This window comes from Mauremys reevesii, linkage group 13, assembly GCF_016161935.1.
Source record: "Mauremys reevesii isolate NIE-2019 linkage group 13, ASM1616193v1, whole genome shotgun sequence".
Classification (NCBI taxonomy): Eukaryota; Metazoa; Chordata; order Testudines; family Geoemydidae; genus Mauremys; species Mauremys reevesii.
In genome coordinates, this window is record NC_052635.1 from 4,147,440 (window position 1) to 4,162,975 (window position 15,536).

Consider the following 15,536-nt stretch of genomic DNA (forward strand, 5'->3'; position numbering starts at 1 on the left):
TGTGTGTGTGTGTGTGTGTGTGTGTGTGTGTGTGTAGGTCTGTAGTGTCTTGATTGGTAGCTGCATTTCAGGGTGGGTTTTGGGGGATTTAACCAAGGAGAACGCTAGCCACTGTATGTCTCAGTCCCCTGGTATCTATCTACACAACTGTCCATCCTCATACATACACATCCCTCTTTCTTTCTTTCTTTCTTTCTTTCTTTCTTTCTTTCTTTCTTTCTTTCTTTCTTTCTTTCTTTCTTTCTTTCTTTCTTTCTCGCATGCCCCCCTATCTGATCAGTGGCTTTCCCTGCCCCAGAGATCTCCCCTTCCTGCCCCTCCGTCCCAGCCTGTATAGGCCGAGGGACGAGGCCCCAGCTCTCTGGGTTTGTAGCTAGGCCCCCTAACTCCCATTGGGGCCAGTTCAGCGGGCACCTGTCATTTCATTCTCCATGCCCGGAGGCGCCCCTACAGACACGACATGCCCCTCTGGAGGGCGTCAGGGGTCCCTGAAAGTCCGGGATGGAGGTTATGAATGAGGTGGAGCCTGATTTGTATATTTATTTATTTATTTATTGTCACTCAGTGCACACAACAAAAGTCACACACACACACACACACACACCACCCACAAAAATCCCAATGAAGAGCTAAATATGCAACATACAGCATGACCGACACAACTCTGGCTATGGTCCTGCCCCAGGGCGGGGGGCTGGCTGGCACAGGGGGTGGGGAAGGGACGTGGGGCCTCTCCCCTCTAGGGGGCGCTGGCTCTGATCCAGCCCAGAGCAGGGACTGTTGGGCTCAGGAGGGTGGGAAGGGGGAGAGGGGTTGTTTCCTCGCTAGGGGCGCTGGTTCCCTGCATGATACGAGTTGTCCGGTCTCAGTCAAGCTCCGAGCAGGGCAGCATCCCCAGTGGCTGAGGGCTGATTAGGCCATGTGGGGTGAGGTCCTGTCTCCCCCCGGGGGCTCTCCCAGGGGCACAGCGCTAGCGGGGGGCAGCTGTGGGACTCAGGGTGGTGTCGCCAATGGAGCCGGGTGTCTCAGCCCCTTGTCTCCGGGTGGATGAGGGCAGTGGCCCCTACACCACGCCCTGGATCACGTTCTTGTACTCGGGGCCACTCGCCTGCTTCAGCTGCACCATGGCAGAGAAAAGCCACTTCACCTGCAAGGGGAAGAGAGAGCAGGGGTGAGAGGGGTCAGCGCTGGGGGGAGCTGCTCTGTCTGTCTGTGTCATTCCTTCCTGCTTTTCTGTCTGTGTCTCATTCATTCAGTCTCTGTCTTATTCACCCATTCTCCTTTCTCCTTCATTCTTCTCTTCTTCCTTTCCCCTCCACGCTGCCCTCTGTGATGTTATTGACATAAACTGTGACCGTATGATCATTGTTGCAACCACTGTTCTATAGTTGCAGCAGATATTGTACAAAGGTTGTGGAGTGAGGTGTCTATGACAAGGTTCTGCTTTGCTGGTTATGATTGTGCTGTCTGTATGTGTGTATCATTTTTGTAGTTGAAGTTATGAGTATTGGCTCTGTACTTGTATCTCAATGTGTTTTGATTCTAAGTAGCCCCAGTGAAGCATCTGGTCAGTCTTTTGAGAAAGGACTATTCTCAGTAAGTGCCCAGTCAAGAAACACTGAACTGACCATGGACTTTGGGAGACGCCAATCCACATCTGAGCTTTCCTGGGAACGTTCAAACTAACATGTAAACAATGGCGTCAGCCTGCAAACTGAGTCATGCATGGACATGTGACTTGCCCAGGTGACTCCAAGTGCCATCTTGCTGCTGTGATTTTCCATTAAGAACAGAGGGGTCCTTCCACAGGGCGGAGAATATAAAAGGCCGTGAAAACCCCTCCATTTTGTCTTCAATCCTGCTTCTTACCTCTGGAGGGACTTTGCTACACTGAAGCTCTGAACAAAGGACTGAATGACCCATCCCAGCGGGGGATGTTCCAGAGACTTGATTTGAACCTGCAGTTTACTCCATCGCTGCTACAAGCCTGAACCAAGAACTTTGCCATCACTGTATGGAATTGATTCCATTTAACCAATTCTAGCTCTCATCTATGTTTCTTTCTTTTTATGAATAAACCTTTAGATTTTAGATTCTAAAGGATTGGCAACAGCGTGATTTGTGGGTAAGATCTGATTTGTATATTGACCTGGGTCTGGGGCTTGGTTCTTTGGGATCATGAGAACTTTTTTTCTTTTACTGGGGTGTTGGTTTTCATAACCATTTGCCCCCATAACAAGTGGCACTGGTGGTGATACTGGGAAACTGGAGTGTCTAAGGGAATTGCTTGTATGACTTATGGTTAGCCAGTGGGGTAAAACCAAAGTCCTCTCTGGCTGTGTGGTTTGGTGCCTTAGAAGTGGAGAAACACCAGCCTTCGGCTGTAACTGCCCTTCTCTAAGCAATTTGTCCTGAATTGATACTCTCAGAAGTGTCCCACCAAAGGCAGCATCGTTACACCATCTACTGTGCTAAACTCATTCATTCTTTCTTTCATTTCTACGTTTGTTCTCTCTCTCACCTTGAACAGGGTCATGGTGGCGCTGTAGCACACGCTCAGGAGGAAGAGGGTGATGAAGACCGAGATGGTGGACCAGAGGCCGTCCAGCTCCTCGTCTCCGTCCTCGCTGCAAAACTCACCTGACACGATCACCTCTGTTGGGGGGAGAGAAAGAGACATCAGCTCCGACTCAGCCACTGTGACAGAGAGAGCACAGACTGTGCGTCCAACACCAACCCGCCTATCCCCTTCTCTACCCATCCTTCCATCCCTCCAGTCATCTATCTCTGGATACATCCATCCATCCCTGACCACAAACCATCCATCATTCCATCCCTAGACACACCCTTCCTTCCATTCATCCATCTCTAGATGCATCCATCCATCCGCCCATCCCCACTCACCCCTCCATTAATCGATGACCACAAACCATCACTCCATCCATCAGTCCATCCCTAGAAACCTCCATCAATTCATCAATGCCTGCACTCATCCATCTCTAGATACTCATCCATCTCTAGATACTTCTGTCCATCCATGACCACAAACCACCCATTGATCCATCTATCAATCCATCGCTAGACACCTTCATCCATCCATCTATCCATTCCTGCCTCCACCCATCCATCTTTGAATACATCCATCCATCCATGACCACAAACCATCCATCCCCAGAAACCATCCATTCATCTCTAAATACATCCATCCATCCATCCATCCTGACTCACCCCTCCATGCATCCATGAGTACAGACCATCTATTCATCCATCAATCCATCCCTAGACACTTCCATCCATTCAACCATCCCTAGACACACCCCTCCATTCATCCATGACCGCAAACCACCCTCCATCCGTCCATCTCTAGACCCTCCATCCATCCCTACTTGCACCCCTCCATCCATCCACCCACTCCTGCCTGCTGTGATGAAATGAAGGATGCAGAGCCTCCCAGCTCTCATCTCACTCATCCCATGTGGCCGTGGCCCTACACCCTGGCACTGAAGCTTGGCCGCCTGTTGAATTTCTCTGTGGCTTAGTTTCTCTGCCTGTGAAAGGTGGCTCAGGATCCCTCTGAGGTGTGCGAGGTGCCGGGATGCTGCCATGGTGGGGGAGCTCCCTAAAGACCAGGATGGATGGATTTCACACCTGTGCCTCTATGACCCTGCTCCCAGTGTAACAAAACCCCCAGGAGTCACTTCAGATGGAACACAGCCATCTCTGGGCCTGTTTATCCCGGGCTCTCTTGCTCAGGTGCAGCCTGTAGTTGCCTCGGCTGAGGGATGTGGGGATTTTGAACCCTGTCACTTTTATGAACAGAGCCACAAGTATTTTAAGGATGGGATCTCAGGTCTCTCTGACATGACAGATGCTGCTCCCTGAGCATGGTGCCCCCTACTGAGCCCCCTGCCCTAGGGATGTCTGGAGAACAGGTGCATGGATCTGTGTGGGTGCATGTTTGTCTCTCTCTGTGTTGTGTGTCTCTCTGTGGGTACAAACATGACAGCCCAGGTGGGAGGGTCTCTGGGTCATGTCATGTTACAGGTGTGTCCATCTGCCCTGGACTGAGCTCTCTCTCAGCCACCCCCCCACTCTCTTACTCTGTGTGCCCCTGCGCTGCCCCAGGATAACAGCCCTAACACTGCCGCTGCAGGCTACCCCCCTTTCATGCCAAGTGTGAGCTCTGTGCTCGCACTGGTGGGTTTGATTCCTGCACTCGCCCATCCAGCTTTGGGGCTGATACACACATGGGGGGCGGGCGGGGGAAGGTGTGTGAGTGAGGGGCTCGGTAGGAGACAGAGTTCATGTGCAGGGGCACAGGGGCATCTGTATCATCTGTCCCACCCCACTGCCGGGGCCCCCATGTCACCAGAGCTAGTGAGACTTTAGGTGAGTCCCTGCTTAGTGTGTGCTCCAGATAACAGCCCTACTACTGCTGCTGCTTTGTGGGGACTGAGTCTCACGAGCTGATCTCTGGTGTGGGGTGTTTGCTGTATGTTGTCCTATCGCCCCCTACACAGCTGCTGCTGTGGGTAAGGAGTGGAAGGAGACCCCTTAGCTTCCTAGCCAGAAGAAGAGTTTGTGTGGGGGTCAGAGTATTTTACCTTCTCCCCACTGACTCTGGAAAATCCCCATGGGGCATCTGATCCTCTCTGGGGTGGAAGGGGGTGTAGGGTAAATGCTGATATTGATACGCTGCCCCTGTGGGTATGCATGGATAATAGACTAGAGAGGATCATGCCTCAATGAGATGCCAGGGATGGCTTGGCCATCCACCGATCCACCTATCTACCCAGCCATCCCATGCTCCATCCAGCCTTATCTCTAACCGTCCTCCATACCTTCCATCCATTCACATAGATCTATACCCATCCATCCATCCATCCATCCATCCATCCATCCATCCATCCATCCATTGTCATCCCTAACCACCCATCCACTCATCCTCATCTATCTATCACTCACCATCTGTACCAGCCCATCCATCCGTCCATCCATCACCATCGGTACTGATCCACTACCATATGCATCCACTCACCCATTCATTTATACATCCATCCATCCCCACCTCTAGCCATCCATCTATCGCAGTCCATCTATGGCCATCCATGTATCCATCCCTTCATCCTTCAGAATGGGTACCCCTCCAACCTTCACCATAGATTTATCCATCCATCCCCATCCACTTATCCATTGGCATCGCACCCACAAACCGTCCAACCATCCTTCCCTCAGTGCAGCACAGTCTAGTGGGACTGGGTGGGACTCTCAGAACACCTGGGTTCTGTGTCTAGCCTGGTAACGGACGTAACCTTGGGCAGGTCCCTTCCCCTCTTAGTGTCTCTGTTTCTTCTCCCTCTTTCTCTATCTAGGTGTGAGCCCTTTGACACAGGGACTGTCTCCCACGGTGTCTGTGCCACACCCAGCCCAACAGGGCCCTATCTGTGCTGGGGGAGGAGGTGCTACTTTAATCCAAATAATAATCTCTCTCTCTCTCTCTCTCTCTCTCTCTCTCTCTCTCTGTGATATCTGTTGGTCTATGAGCCGTTCCAGGGCCAGCTCTAACTTTTTTGCCACCCCAAGCAAAAAAGAAAAGCGCTGCCCCATCGTACCCCCCCAGCACTGCGCCGCCGAAACCCCCAACCCCCGAGCACCATGCTGCCCGAAGCCCCGCCGCCCTGAGTGCCGTGCAAGCCCCCACCCTCCCAGCACCACGCTGCCCGAAGCCCCGCCCCGAGCACGCAAGCCCCCACCCTCCCAGCGCCGTGCCACTCAAAGCCCCGCCCCCAAGCGCCACACCACCCGAAGCCCCCCCCCGCGATGAGTGCTGGGCAGCACTGCCCCCAGCCCACCCCCTCCAAGTGCCGCACCAAGCACTGCCCCCCTGAGCGGCACACCCGCGAAACCAAACAACCACCACGCCAGCGCTGTCCTGATGAATCAAAAAAACCAACACCACCCGAGCGCTGCCCTGCCCAAGGTGCCGCCCCAAGCACGTGCTTGGTCGGCTGGTGCCTGGAGCCGGCCCTGGGTCCTTCCCTCTGAAGTATGTATGTATCCATCTAACCATCTCTCTGAACACCTGGCCTTCCAACTGAGCTGGGCTTGGATATGGGCTCTGCAGTATGTATGTGTGTAACTGTCCATCTACCCCCCACTCCATCACTGCTTCTGTGCTGTGTATGTACCCATGTATCTACCCATCCTTCCTTCCTATGGCACAACCCATCCTTCCTTCCATGGCACCTACCCATGTATCTACCCATCCTCCTTCCATGCCTTCAACCCAACCTTCCTTCCATGGCACCTACCCATGTATCTACCCATCCTCCTTCCATGCCTTCAACCCATCCTTCCTTCCATGGCATTAACCCATGTATCTATCCTTCCCTCCATGGTATATATGTATCCACCCATACAGGATCTGGGAATTGGCAGCCCCAGCCTAATAGCATCTCGGTTTCTCCCAGCCTGCAACCTGGGACCTCGTCCACTTTGGGCGACCCGCAGATTTCACCCAGTCACACCACAAGAAGGAGACTGGGGTGTGAGCTTAGAGTAGTTCCATTTATTCACTTGTTGTCACTGAGGGCACAGAGATTATTTACAGGAAGCTGTACTGGACAGTGCTAGCAGTGGGGCTGGGAGGAGCCTTCTTCATTTACCAGAGACTTTGCTGACGCTGCGTTGGGTGAACTTCATCTGCAGGGCTTCGTGGATGACCATGCAGGTGTAGGTGTCCCCAGTGTTCCAGCTGGCCTTGCTGACTTTCAGCTTGCTGTAGAGGAAGAAGTTCGAGTCGCCGGCTCCGTCCTTGATGGGCTGGGTGGTGATGTATTCCAAACTCTCATCGGGTTTGTGGTTCTTCATCCACTGCACCGAGATGTCCTCGGGGAAGAAGCCCCTCACCAGGCAGGTGAGGCTGATGGACTCTTCGGAGCTGCTCAGCTCCTCGTTGTGGGGGTGCAGGAGGTAGATGCCAGGGCCAGAGCGCCTGCCTACGGTGGGTGGGGACGGTGGACACAGATGAGCCATGCACATCACTCAGCTGGGGTCACGCGGGGAGGAGGATGGTGTGGGTGTGGTTGCCGGTAGGAACATCCCCTCTCTCCTCCGGGACGGAGGGGCTGGGGACTGGGAGCTGGTAGTCCTGGAGTGCAGGATGGGGGATAGGATGGTCTCCATCTCACATGGGGATGCAAAGGGACCCAGGGCCGGGATCCCAGGTTGTTGAGGCTTTTCCTTAAGGAGCATCCCTCCCTGGTGGGGGCTGGGATAGGGGGGTCGCTCCCCTTAGGGACCCTGCTCTCCTCCTACCTGGCTTCTTGGAGATCGATTTGATGAGGGGCGAGGTCAGCTCTGAGTGCTTCACTGTGCAGGTGAAGTTCTCTCCGTCCTCCCAGTCGCGGGTGAAGATGGGCATGGAGCTGGAGGCGGTGAAGGTGCTGTTGAGCTGCTCAGTGAGGTTCAGCGGTTCAGGGACAATGGACCCCGGCTTCTCTCGGGACCAGACCACCTGGAGGCCGGAGTTGCTAGGCAGGTTGACCACCAGGCAGGTGATCATGGGGCTCTGGGCCACGTACAGGGCTGTGGGAGACGGGGGCACCAGGAAGACCTGGATGTTGCTGGGAGACGTTGTTTCTTCTGGGGACAGGAGAGCCCAGGTCAGCCGCTAGGCCTGGTCTGCCCTGCCCAGGCCCATCCCAGTCTGTCCCCAGCCCTCTCCCCCCTCGAGCCCGGCCCGGTCCCCCTCCCCACAGGCGGATTTACAGTAAATCACAGGGTGCCCTGGCATGGGGAACCCCAACGACAGGGGGCCCCATGGCCGGGCAGCTGTGGGGGCAGAAGCTTGGTCCTGCCCAGTGGTGGATTTAGAGTGAGTGGGGCCCTGTGCTCAGCTTCGTTTTTGGTGCCCCTCCTTGGGACCCAGCCGAGAAAAAGAACCTTCTCTCTTATCTGCCCCCGCCCCCGGTTTTCATTCTTGTTTTCTTCATCGTCCTCCTGTCAGTAATAGCAAGTAAATGGAAATAAAGTGAGGGACCTTGATTGTTTTTGTAGTCAAACTCATTTTTCCACAGACCACTTGAAAATAGCTGGAAATGGGGAGGGGGGCAGGAGCTCCCGTTTGGTGCTCAGGGCAGGGGCGGGGATGGGGGGTGCTGGATTCAGGGCAGGGGGTTTGGGGGGCTGGGTGTGTGTGAGGGGGTGCAGGAGCAGGCTGGGGTGCGGGTCGGAGGTGGGGGCAGCGCCATTTGGTGTGAGGGGTGCAGGTGGGAATGTGGGGGGTGCAGAAGCTTCTGTTTGATCCTCAGGGTGGGTGTGAGGATGTGGGGGGGTGCAGGAGTCAGGACAAGGGGTTGGGGGTCTGTGTGGGGGGTGCAGGAGTCAGGGCAGGGAGCTGGGGTCATGGGGATGCTCCCAGCCCCCTGCCCTACCCCCCCCCACCCCCTACCCTGAGCGGCTCACGGCAGGGGGTTGGGGTTGGGGGGGTCTGCGTAGGGGGAGTGCGGGGACCAGGCTGCTGCCCCCACAGCTGCCCAGCCCTGGGGCCCCTGGGTTTTACTGTAAATCCACGTCTGGTCCTGCCGGCTCCAGGGGGTCCTGCTCCAGGCTCTGCCCCCACCGGCAGCCAAGCTCCCCCTCCCCCACCTCCCCCCCACCCCCAACCTGCTGTTTGCCGGCGCTCTGTTCGCTCCTGTAGGGGGGTGGATGGGGGAGGGGCCACAATGCACATGGGGGCAGGGGGCTGGGAGCACCCCCACAATCCCAGCCCACATCCCCAGCCCCCTGCCCTGACTCCTGCACCCCACACACACCCAACCCCTGCCTTGACTCCTGCACCCCTGCCAGATCCCCACCCTGATTACCAAATGGGAGCTCCTTCACCGGCCCCCACATCCCCACCCCCAACCCTTGCACCAAATGGAGCTGCACCAGGTAAGGGCTCCACACCCCAACCCTCTGCCCCAGGCCTGAGCCCCCTCCCTCACCCTAACTCCCTCCCAGACCCTGCACCCCCAGCCCTGACTCCTGCACCCTCTCACACACACCCAGCCCCCCACACCCCCTGCCCTGCATCCGTACTAACCACCCCCCCCCAGCCCTCCCTGACTGCTGCAGCCCCCACATCCCCATCTGCATCCCTCGCACCAAACGGGAGCTGCCCCATGTACGCGCTCCACACCCCAGTCCGCTGCCCCGGCCCTGAGCCCCTCCTGCACCCTAAGTCCTGGCCAGACCCCGCAGCCCAACGTTTTTTTATAAAGGGCTCTTATTGAAAGCGCTTCACAGGAGTTCGCTAATGGCACAAACAGGATTTGGAAAGACCGTTAAGTGTCCGCCGAGACCCCCAGCGATTTTCAAGTGGTCTGTGGAAAAATGAGTTCGACTACAAAACCAGTCAAGGAACCTCACTTTATTTCCATTTACTTGCTAATACTTACAGGAGGAGGATGAAGAAAACAAGAATGAAAAATGGGGGCGGGGGAGATAACAGAGAAGGTTCTTTTTCTTGGCACGTGGGCCCAAGGAGGGCCCCAAAATGCGGCTGATCACAGGGCCCCAGTAACCCTGAATCCCCCACTGCCCCTCCTCTTCGTAGGGAGCCTAGTGCCGGCGAGCGTCACCTCCGCACTTGTGGGCGTGGGCCTGCATTGTTGTGGTGCCCGTCTGGGACACCTCGCACGTGTACGTCTTGCCCTCCAGCCACTCGCTCTCGGAGACACTGAAGGTGTGGCCGTCGGCTTCCTCCGTGGTAGTGGCGGCGCCACTGGGCTTGCCGGCCACCATCCATTGCACCGTCAAAGGCTTAGGGTTGAAGCCAGAGATTAAGCACACCAGCTGGACGGTGCCTGGTTTGGTGGTGCAGGAGTAGAGCACTTCCACCTTAGGTTTAATGGACTCTGGGAGAAGGGTGATGAGTTAGTTTTCGTACAAACCCCTACTGAGCCCCCCGCTCCCTGCTTCCCAGAGCCCCCTGCTGTGCCCCCCCCCCCGCTCCCTGCAGCCCAGCACCCAGTTTGCAGCCCTCTGCCCCTTTCCCTGCATTGCAGCCCCATCGCTTCTCTTGGCGCGGTCTCTCTTTTCATCCCTCCACCCTTCGGTGCCTCCACACCCAACACTATCTACCTGCCCCATTCACTCCCATCTCTCTGTGGTGTCTCTCTCCATCCACCCACCCACCCCAGCGACTCCATCAGCTCACAGCACTAGCAGGCTCCCAGCCTCTCTCCCTGCAGCAGTCAGCAGAGCAGGGACCTGCGAGACCCCCAACCCCTCCCTCCCCCCCGGGCCGCGCCGCGCCGTCCCTACTTGGGATTTCCGTGGAGATGCTGCGGCTGGTGGGCGGGTGCTTTACGGTGCAGCTATAGGTGTCAGACTTCCAGCTGGTGGCCGGGACGGTGACCTGGCTGCTGAGCGAGTAGAGGCCGCTGGAAGGTTGCAGCACGGAGGGATAGGTCCTCACGCCCGAGGAGCCGACGTTAGGGCTCCATGTCACGGTGACCGGCTCGGGGAAGTAGCCTTTGGCCAGGCAGCCGAAGGTGACCGGGGAGGTGGTGACTTCGCCGGTGCAGGAGGTCAGGGGGAAGACAGACGGGGCCGTGTCGCTAGCTGCAAAGGGAGAGAGAGCGAGGCCATGAGACACAGCCCCTCTGAGCCCTGCCCCGCTCCGTGCAGCACAGGCCCTAGCGGGGCACTGGGGCAGCACTCAATGCCGAGGGAGAGCGTCCCCTAGCGAGCCCCACTCTGCTCCATTCACACAGCACAGTTTGGGGTGAGACTGTTGACAGTTGCAAGGTCTTACTAATGTCTGTGTGTAAGTGGGGGCCTGAGATAGGCTGCCCCCCGTCTTCCAGGGTGTGTCACTGTCATAGGTCTTCTCCCCCACTTGGAGCTGTTGGGTTCCAAGATGGGGACCTGCATGGACTCCTCTAAACTAAAATCCTAGTTTAGATCTGGTTCTCATTGCCACCAGTTACGTTTTAAATGAGTAACACACTGCCTGTTCCCCCAAACTTTCCCTGGGAAACCCAGATTCAAACCCCTTGAATCTCACCAGAGAGAGAGAAACAGCCAGTTCCCCTCCCCCCCTTCCCTCTTTTCAGCCTGCTCCGGAGAGAGAGATACCTTGATTCAAACTCCTTGAATCAAACAAAGAGGGATTCACTTTTCCCCCTCCCCTTCCCTTAAAATCCAAACAAGGAAAGAAATCAATTAAGATCTAAAAAGAAAAGATTTTATTAAAGAAAGAAAAAAAAGTACACTCTCTCTGTATTACCAGGATGGAAAAATACAGGGTCTAACTTATAAAAACTGGAGAGACTTCCCCTCCCTGCTCCTCACCATAATCAAAGTAACAGCAAACAGGAATAAAGAATTTCTCCAGCAAACACACAATTGCAAATGTAGAAATCAAATTATAAGACTAATTCGCCTTTCTAATACTCACTATACTGGATAGTAGGAACTACTCCAGGAGAACTTGGAGACATGTCTGGCCTCTCTTAGCCCTGGTCTACACTAAGGTCGGGGGTCGAACTAGGGTACGCGAATTCAGCTACGTGAATAACGTAGCTGAATTCAAACTACCCTAGTTCGACTTACTTACCGTCCAGACGCCGCGGAAGCGAACTCCGCGGCTCCAAGGTCGACTCCGGCAACTCCTCCTGCCGCGGTGGAGTACCGGAGTTCGAACTAGCGCTTCCGGGGTTCGAACTATCGCGTCTAGATCAGACGCGATAGTTCGAACTCCGAGCAGTCGAACTCGCCGCGTCGACCCAGCAGGTAAGTGTAAACGTGGCCTAAGATCCAAAGAGAGAACAAAGAACACAGACAAAGCCTTCCCTCCACAGAGATTTGAAATTATCCTGTCCTTTGATTGGTCCTCTGGTCAGGTGTTCCTCAGGTTACTGAGTTTGTTAACCCTTTACAGGTAAAAGAGACTTTAACCCTTAACTATCTGTTTATGACAGTCACAGACCGAGCAGGATCAGGGCCCCCAGTTCACTTGGTGTTAAACAGACACAGTGTGTGATCGGGGCCCCCATTACACCGGGTGCTGCAGAGAGACACAATGACAGACAGTCCCTACCCCACTGAACTTACAGGCCAAATAGCCAAGATAAAGGAAGAATCAGAGGGGAAACTGAGGCAGCAAGCAAGGAAGGGACCTGGTCACAGCAGGTTGGTGGCACAGCCAGGTAGAGAACCCAGGAGTCCTGTGTCCCACCCTCTGCTCTGTGGACTGGATGATGCATTGTGCTGTGTTGCTGGTCAGCAGTAACACGCGTTGATTTCAGAGAGTAGAGGGTTGTTCCCAGTAATTTCCACTTGGTTTTTCCTGAGGAATCAAAGGGAATTAGGTGCCGAAGTGGCAGAGAAATTCCCCTTGGAGAAATCACAGCATCTGCAGCTAGAAAACAACCCAAGATTTTGACCAAGGAACTGAAATTGGGAGACACTTCTGGGCTCTCGAAGACGTGTCGTACCACTAACGTTTGGGTTTTCAGGTCTCCAGCTGAAGACATGCAGAAGTTATTCTAGCAATTGTAGCTTGGGTACGAATATTAAATGTTATATTCTCATTAGGCTCCTAGGTTCATTGCTAACATCCTCAGCCCCTAGTGGCCAGTGAGCAATTCTGTATCTCAAACACACGTCGTTAGAGTCCTGAGAACTCACTTGAGACACCGGTAGGAGGGACTGGGACTGTCCAATTGAACTCGGGACATATGGGCCCTTTGGGTTAGAGTTCGGGTTATAATTATACACGGGGAGGAGGATGAAGGGTTTGCGGTTAGGGTTAGGTGCTGGGGTTAAGGGCTATAGGTAGCTGGGGTAGAATTAAGGGCAATAGTTTAATGGTTTGGGTCAAATACCCTTCCACCCTCAAGTTCAATATTTGACGTGTTGTGATTGGATTTCTAGCCAATTTTGCAGCCACTCAACCTTCAGATACCAACCGGTTCTGCTGCCATTTTCCAGAGGGAGTTAGTGAGACTCTTGGGTCCTACCCCAAGGGGTCAGTTTGCCACGATGACTCATAATTCTGAGGCTGGGATGCTTGATACCCAACTGGAGACACAGAAACCCTAGTGCTCAGAGGGTCAAGGTGGGGAGGTTCGGGTTAGAGCTGGGGTTATGGTTAGGGATATAATTGGTTGTTAGTACTTGTATCACAGTGGTCTAGAAAACCCAATCTAGGACCAGGACCCATCGCACCAGGAGCTTTACAGAGAAATAACAATGAGGACTCTACTGATCCCAGCACCATTGCAGCCTGAGCAATCTAAAGTCAGGGTTCAGGGGATAAGGTTGGGACTTTAGGGTTAGGGGTTAGGGGTTGGGTTTGAAGAGGGGGTCAGAGTTGGGGGTCAGAGTTAGGGAGGAGGGGTTAGAGAGCCGGGGTTAGGGATGAGGCTAGGACTCTAGGGAAAGGGGGAGGATTAGGGTGCTGGGGTTAAGGAATGGGTGCATCTGTCGGGGGTTAGGATGCTGGGGTTAGGGTCATGGTTAGGGAGCTAGGACAGAGTTGGAGGTCTAAGTAGTTGGGTTTAAGGTTTGGTTTAGGGTCATAGTTCTGGGGTTAGGGTAAAAAACCTTCCCTCCCCCAAACTCAGTAGTCGACTGGTTATCACCGCCCCTAGCTCACGACCTTCCTAGCCAGGTTCCCACTCAGGAAACCACTCGGATTCTAACCAATTGGGATGAAGATTTTCTGGACACTTTCCCAAACTCTGCGGGAGAAATCTCCCAAGAAGTCCAGCTGCCTCACTTTCTAGGTGCCCAGAGGTGAGGCGCCTTGGGGAGCACTTACCGGGGTCTGCATCTCCACTGGGCTTTAGACGGAGACGTCAGAGCTCGTCCCCCCGGAAAGGAAGCCCAACGCGTCTCCAGCTGAGTGCGCCGCAGAAACGGAGCCAGCTCAACTCAAAGGCCAAGTTAGGAAGCTGACCCCTGAGTTGTCGCCTCTGAGCTGCCAGTTACGTCCAGCCCCAGGCAGCCGAGCTCACATCTGGCTGTGCTGGGAATCCCCCCGCCCGGCTCTCAGCATGGAGCATGAGCGCAGAGCTGCTGGAGGGAGGCAGGGCCGGCTCAGGGAGACGCGTTCCTGCACTCGCTGAGGTCAGGGGGTTCCCTCTGACAAGGGATACGCCAAAGGGGAAATTTGTGCCTCAGGTTAGAAAGATTTTGTTTGCAAATATTTGTTACTGGGCTAAAGACAGGAGACAATAAAATCCCCTTAAAAGAATTCAGCTGTTCCCCCGAATGTCTAGTTGCAGCCCCCCAACTCTGAGCACCCCACATCTGCTAATGGCCCTAAGTCCTGACCCACATCCCCTGCTAGCCGAGCCCTCCGAACCAGCCCCTCACTCCCAACATGCAGCCCTCCAAGCCCAGCCCTGGCACCCCCCACTCTGCCAGTGCCCCCATTACTGATGTGCAGCCCCTGCTAGCCCAGCCCTGTGCTCCCCCGGCTCCCACCTCTGCTGGTGCCCCTCACTCCCGACCCGCAGCCCCTGCTAGCCCGGCCCTGCCCCCCCCAGCTCTGCTGGTGCCCCTCACTCCCGACCCGCAGCCCCTGCTAGCCCAGCCCTGCCTCCTCAGCTCTGCTGGTGCCCCTCACTCCTGACCTGCAGCCCCTGTTAGCCCAGCCCTGTGCTCCCCTGGCTCCCACCACTGCTGGTGCTCCCCACTCCTGATCTGCAGCCCCTTCTATCCCAGCCATGCCAGTGCCCCCCACTCTGCCAGTTCCCCCATTACCAACCTGCAGCCCCGTGCTAGCCCAGCCACCCCCCGAGCCCAGCGGGTGCCCCTCACGCCCGCCCCCCCGCCCCTCCGAGCTCAGCCCTGCCCCCCCCTCCTGCTGGTGCCCCTCACTCCTGACCCGCAGCCCCTGCTAGCCCAGCCCTGGGTTCGCTCCCTACAGTTCTTTCAAAGCTGTTATCCCAGCTAATAGCCGGAGTGTGGGATAAGCACCTCTGTCCCCCCATCTCTGCCTGGGGGGTGCACAGCCTGGCCTGTTACCCGTCCTGGCCTGGGCAGCATATCCAGCCTGTGCAGGGGAGCCAGGAGCTGCACCCTGCCCGGGTACTGGCTCCACACAGGGGGACGTACCCCACTGCCCTTCATAGGTCAGAACAGAGCACAACACTCCTGGCTCCCAGGCCCCCTGCTCTAACCTACTCCCCTTCCAGAGCCTGGGAAAGAACCCAGGAGTCCTGGCTCCCAGCCCCCCGCTCTAGCGGCTAGACCCCACTCCCATCCCAGAGCTGGGGAGGTAACCCAGGCGTCTTGCTCCCCTCTCTAGCACACGCTTCACCCCATTTATCTCACACCCTCTGCACCCCTGTGACAGGCCAATAGCAGCCACTTTCCTGGGATGGACTCACCACATCACCGGCCGCGTTGGGTCGTGGCCCAGCACTGGAGACCGGGGGCTTCTGTCCGGGAGCCCAGCTCTGCTCTGTGTCTGTGGCGGAGCTCTTCTGAGGTATCTTTGTCTGTCAGACATCCCCTCCCCTTCCCCCCCCTGA

At 55.8% G+C, this 15,536-nt stretch overlaps 2 gene segments (V, D, J or C); both read right to left on the bottom strand.

The window, feature by feature from the left end:
- Positions 1-818: 818 nt before the first annotated feature.
- Positions 819-9,169, bottom strand: LOC120380855. The segment is given in 5 exon segments: positions 819-1,147; positions 2,522-2,655; positions 6,666-6,998; positions 7,318-7,644; positions 9,151-9,169. Coding segments are annotated over 5 exon segments (897 nt in total).
- Positions 9,170-9,515: 346 nt separating this feature from the next.
- Positions 9,516-15,397, bottom strand: LOC120380856. The segment is given in 3 exon segments: positions 9,516-9,902; positions 10,312-10,685; positions 15,393-15,397. Coding segments are annotated over 3 exon segments (675 nt in total).
- Between the last annotated feature and the right edge of the window lie 139 nt (positions 15,398-15,536).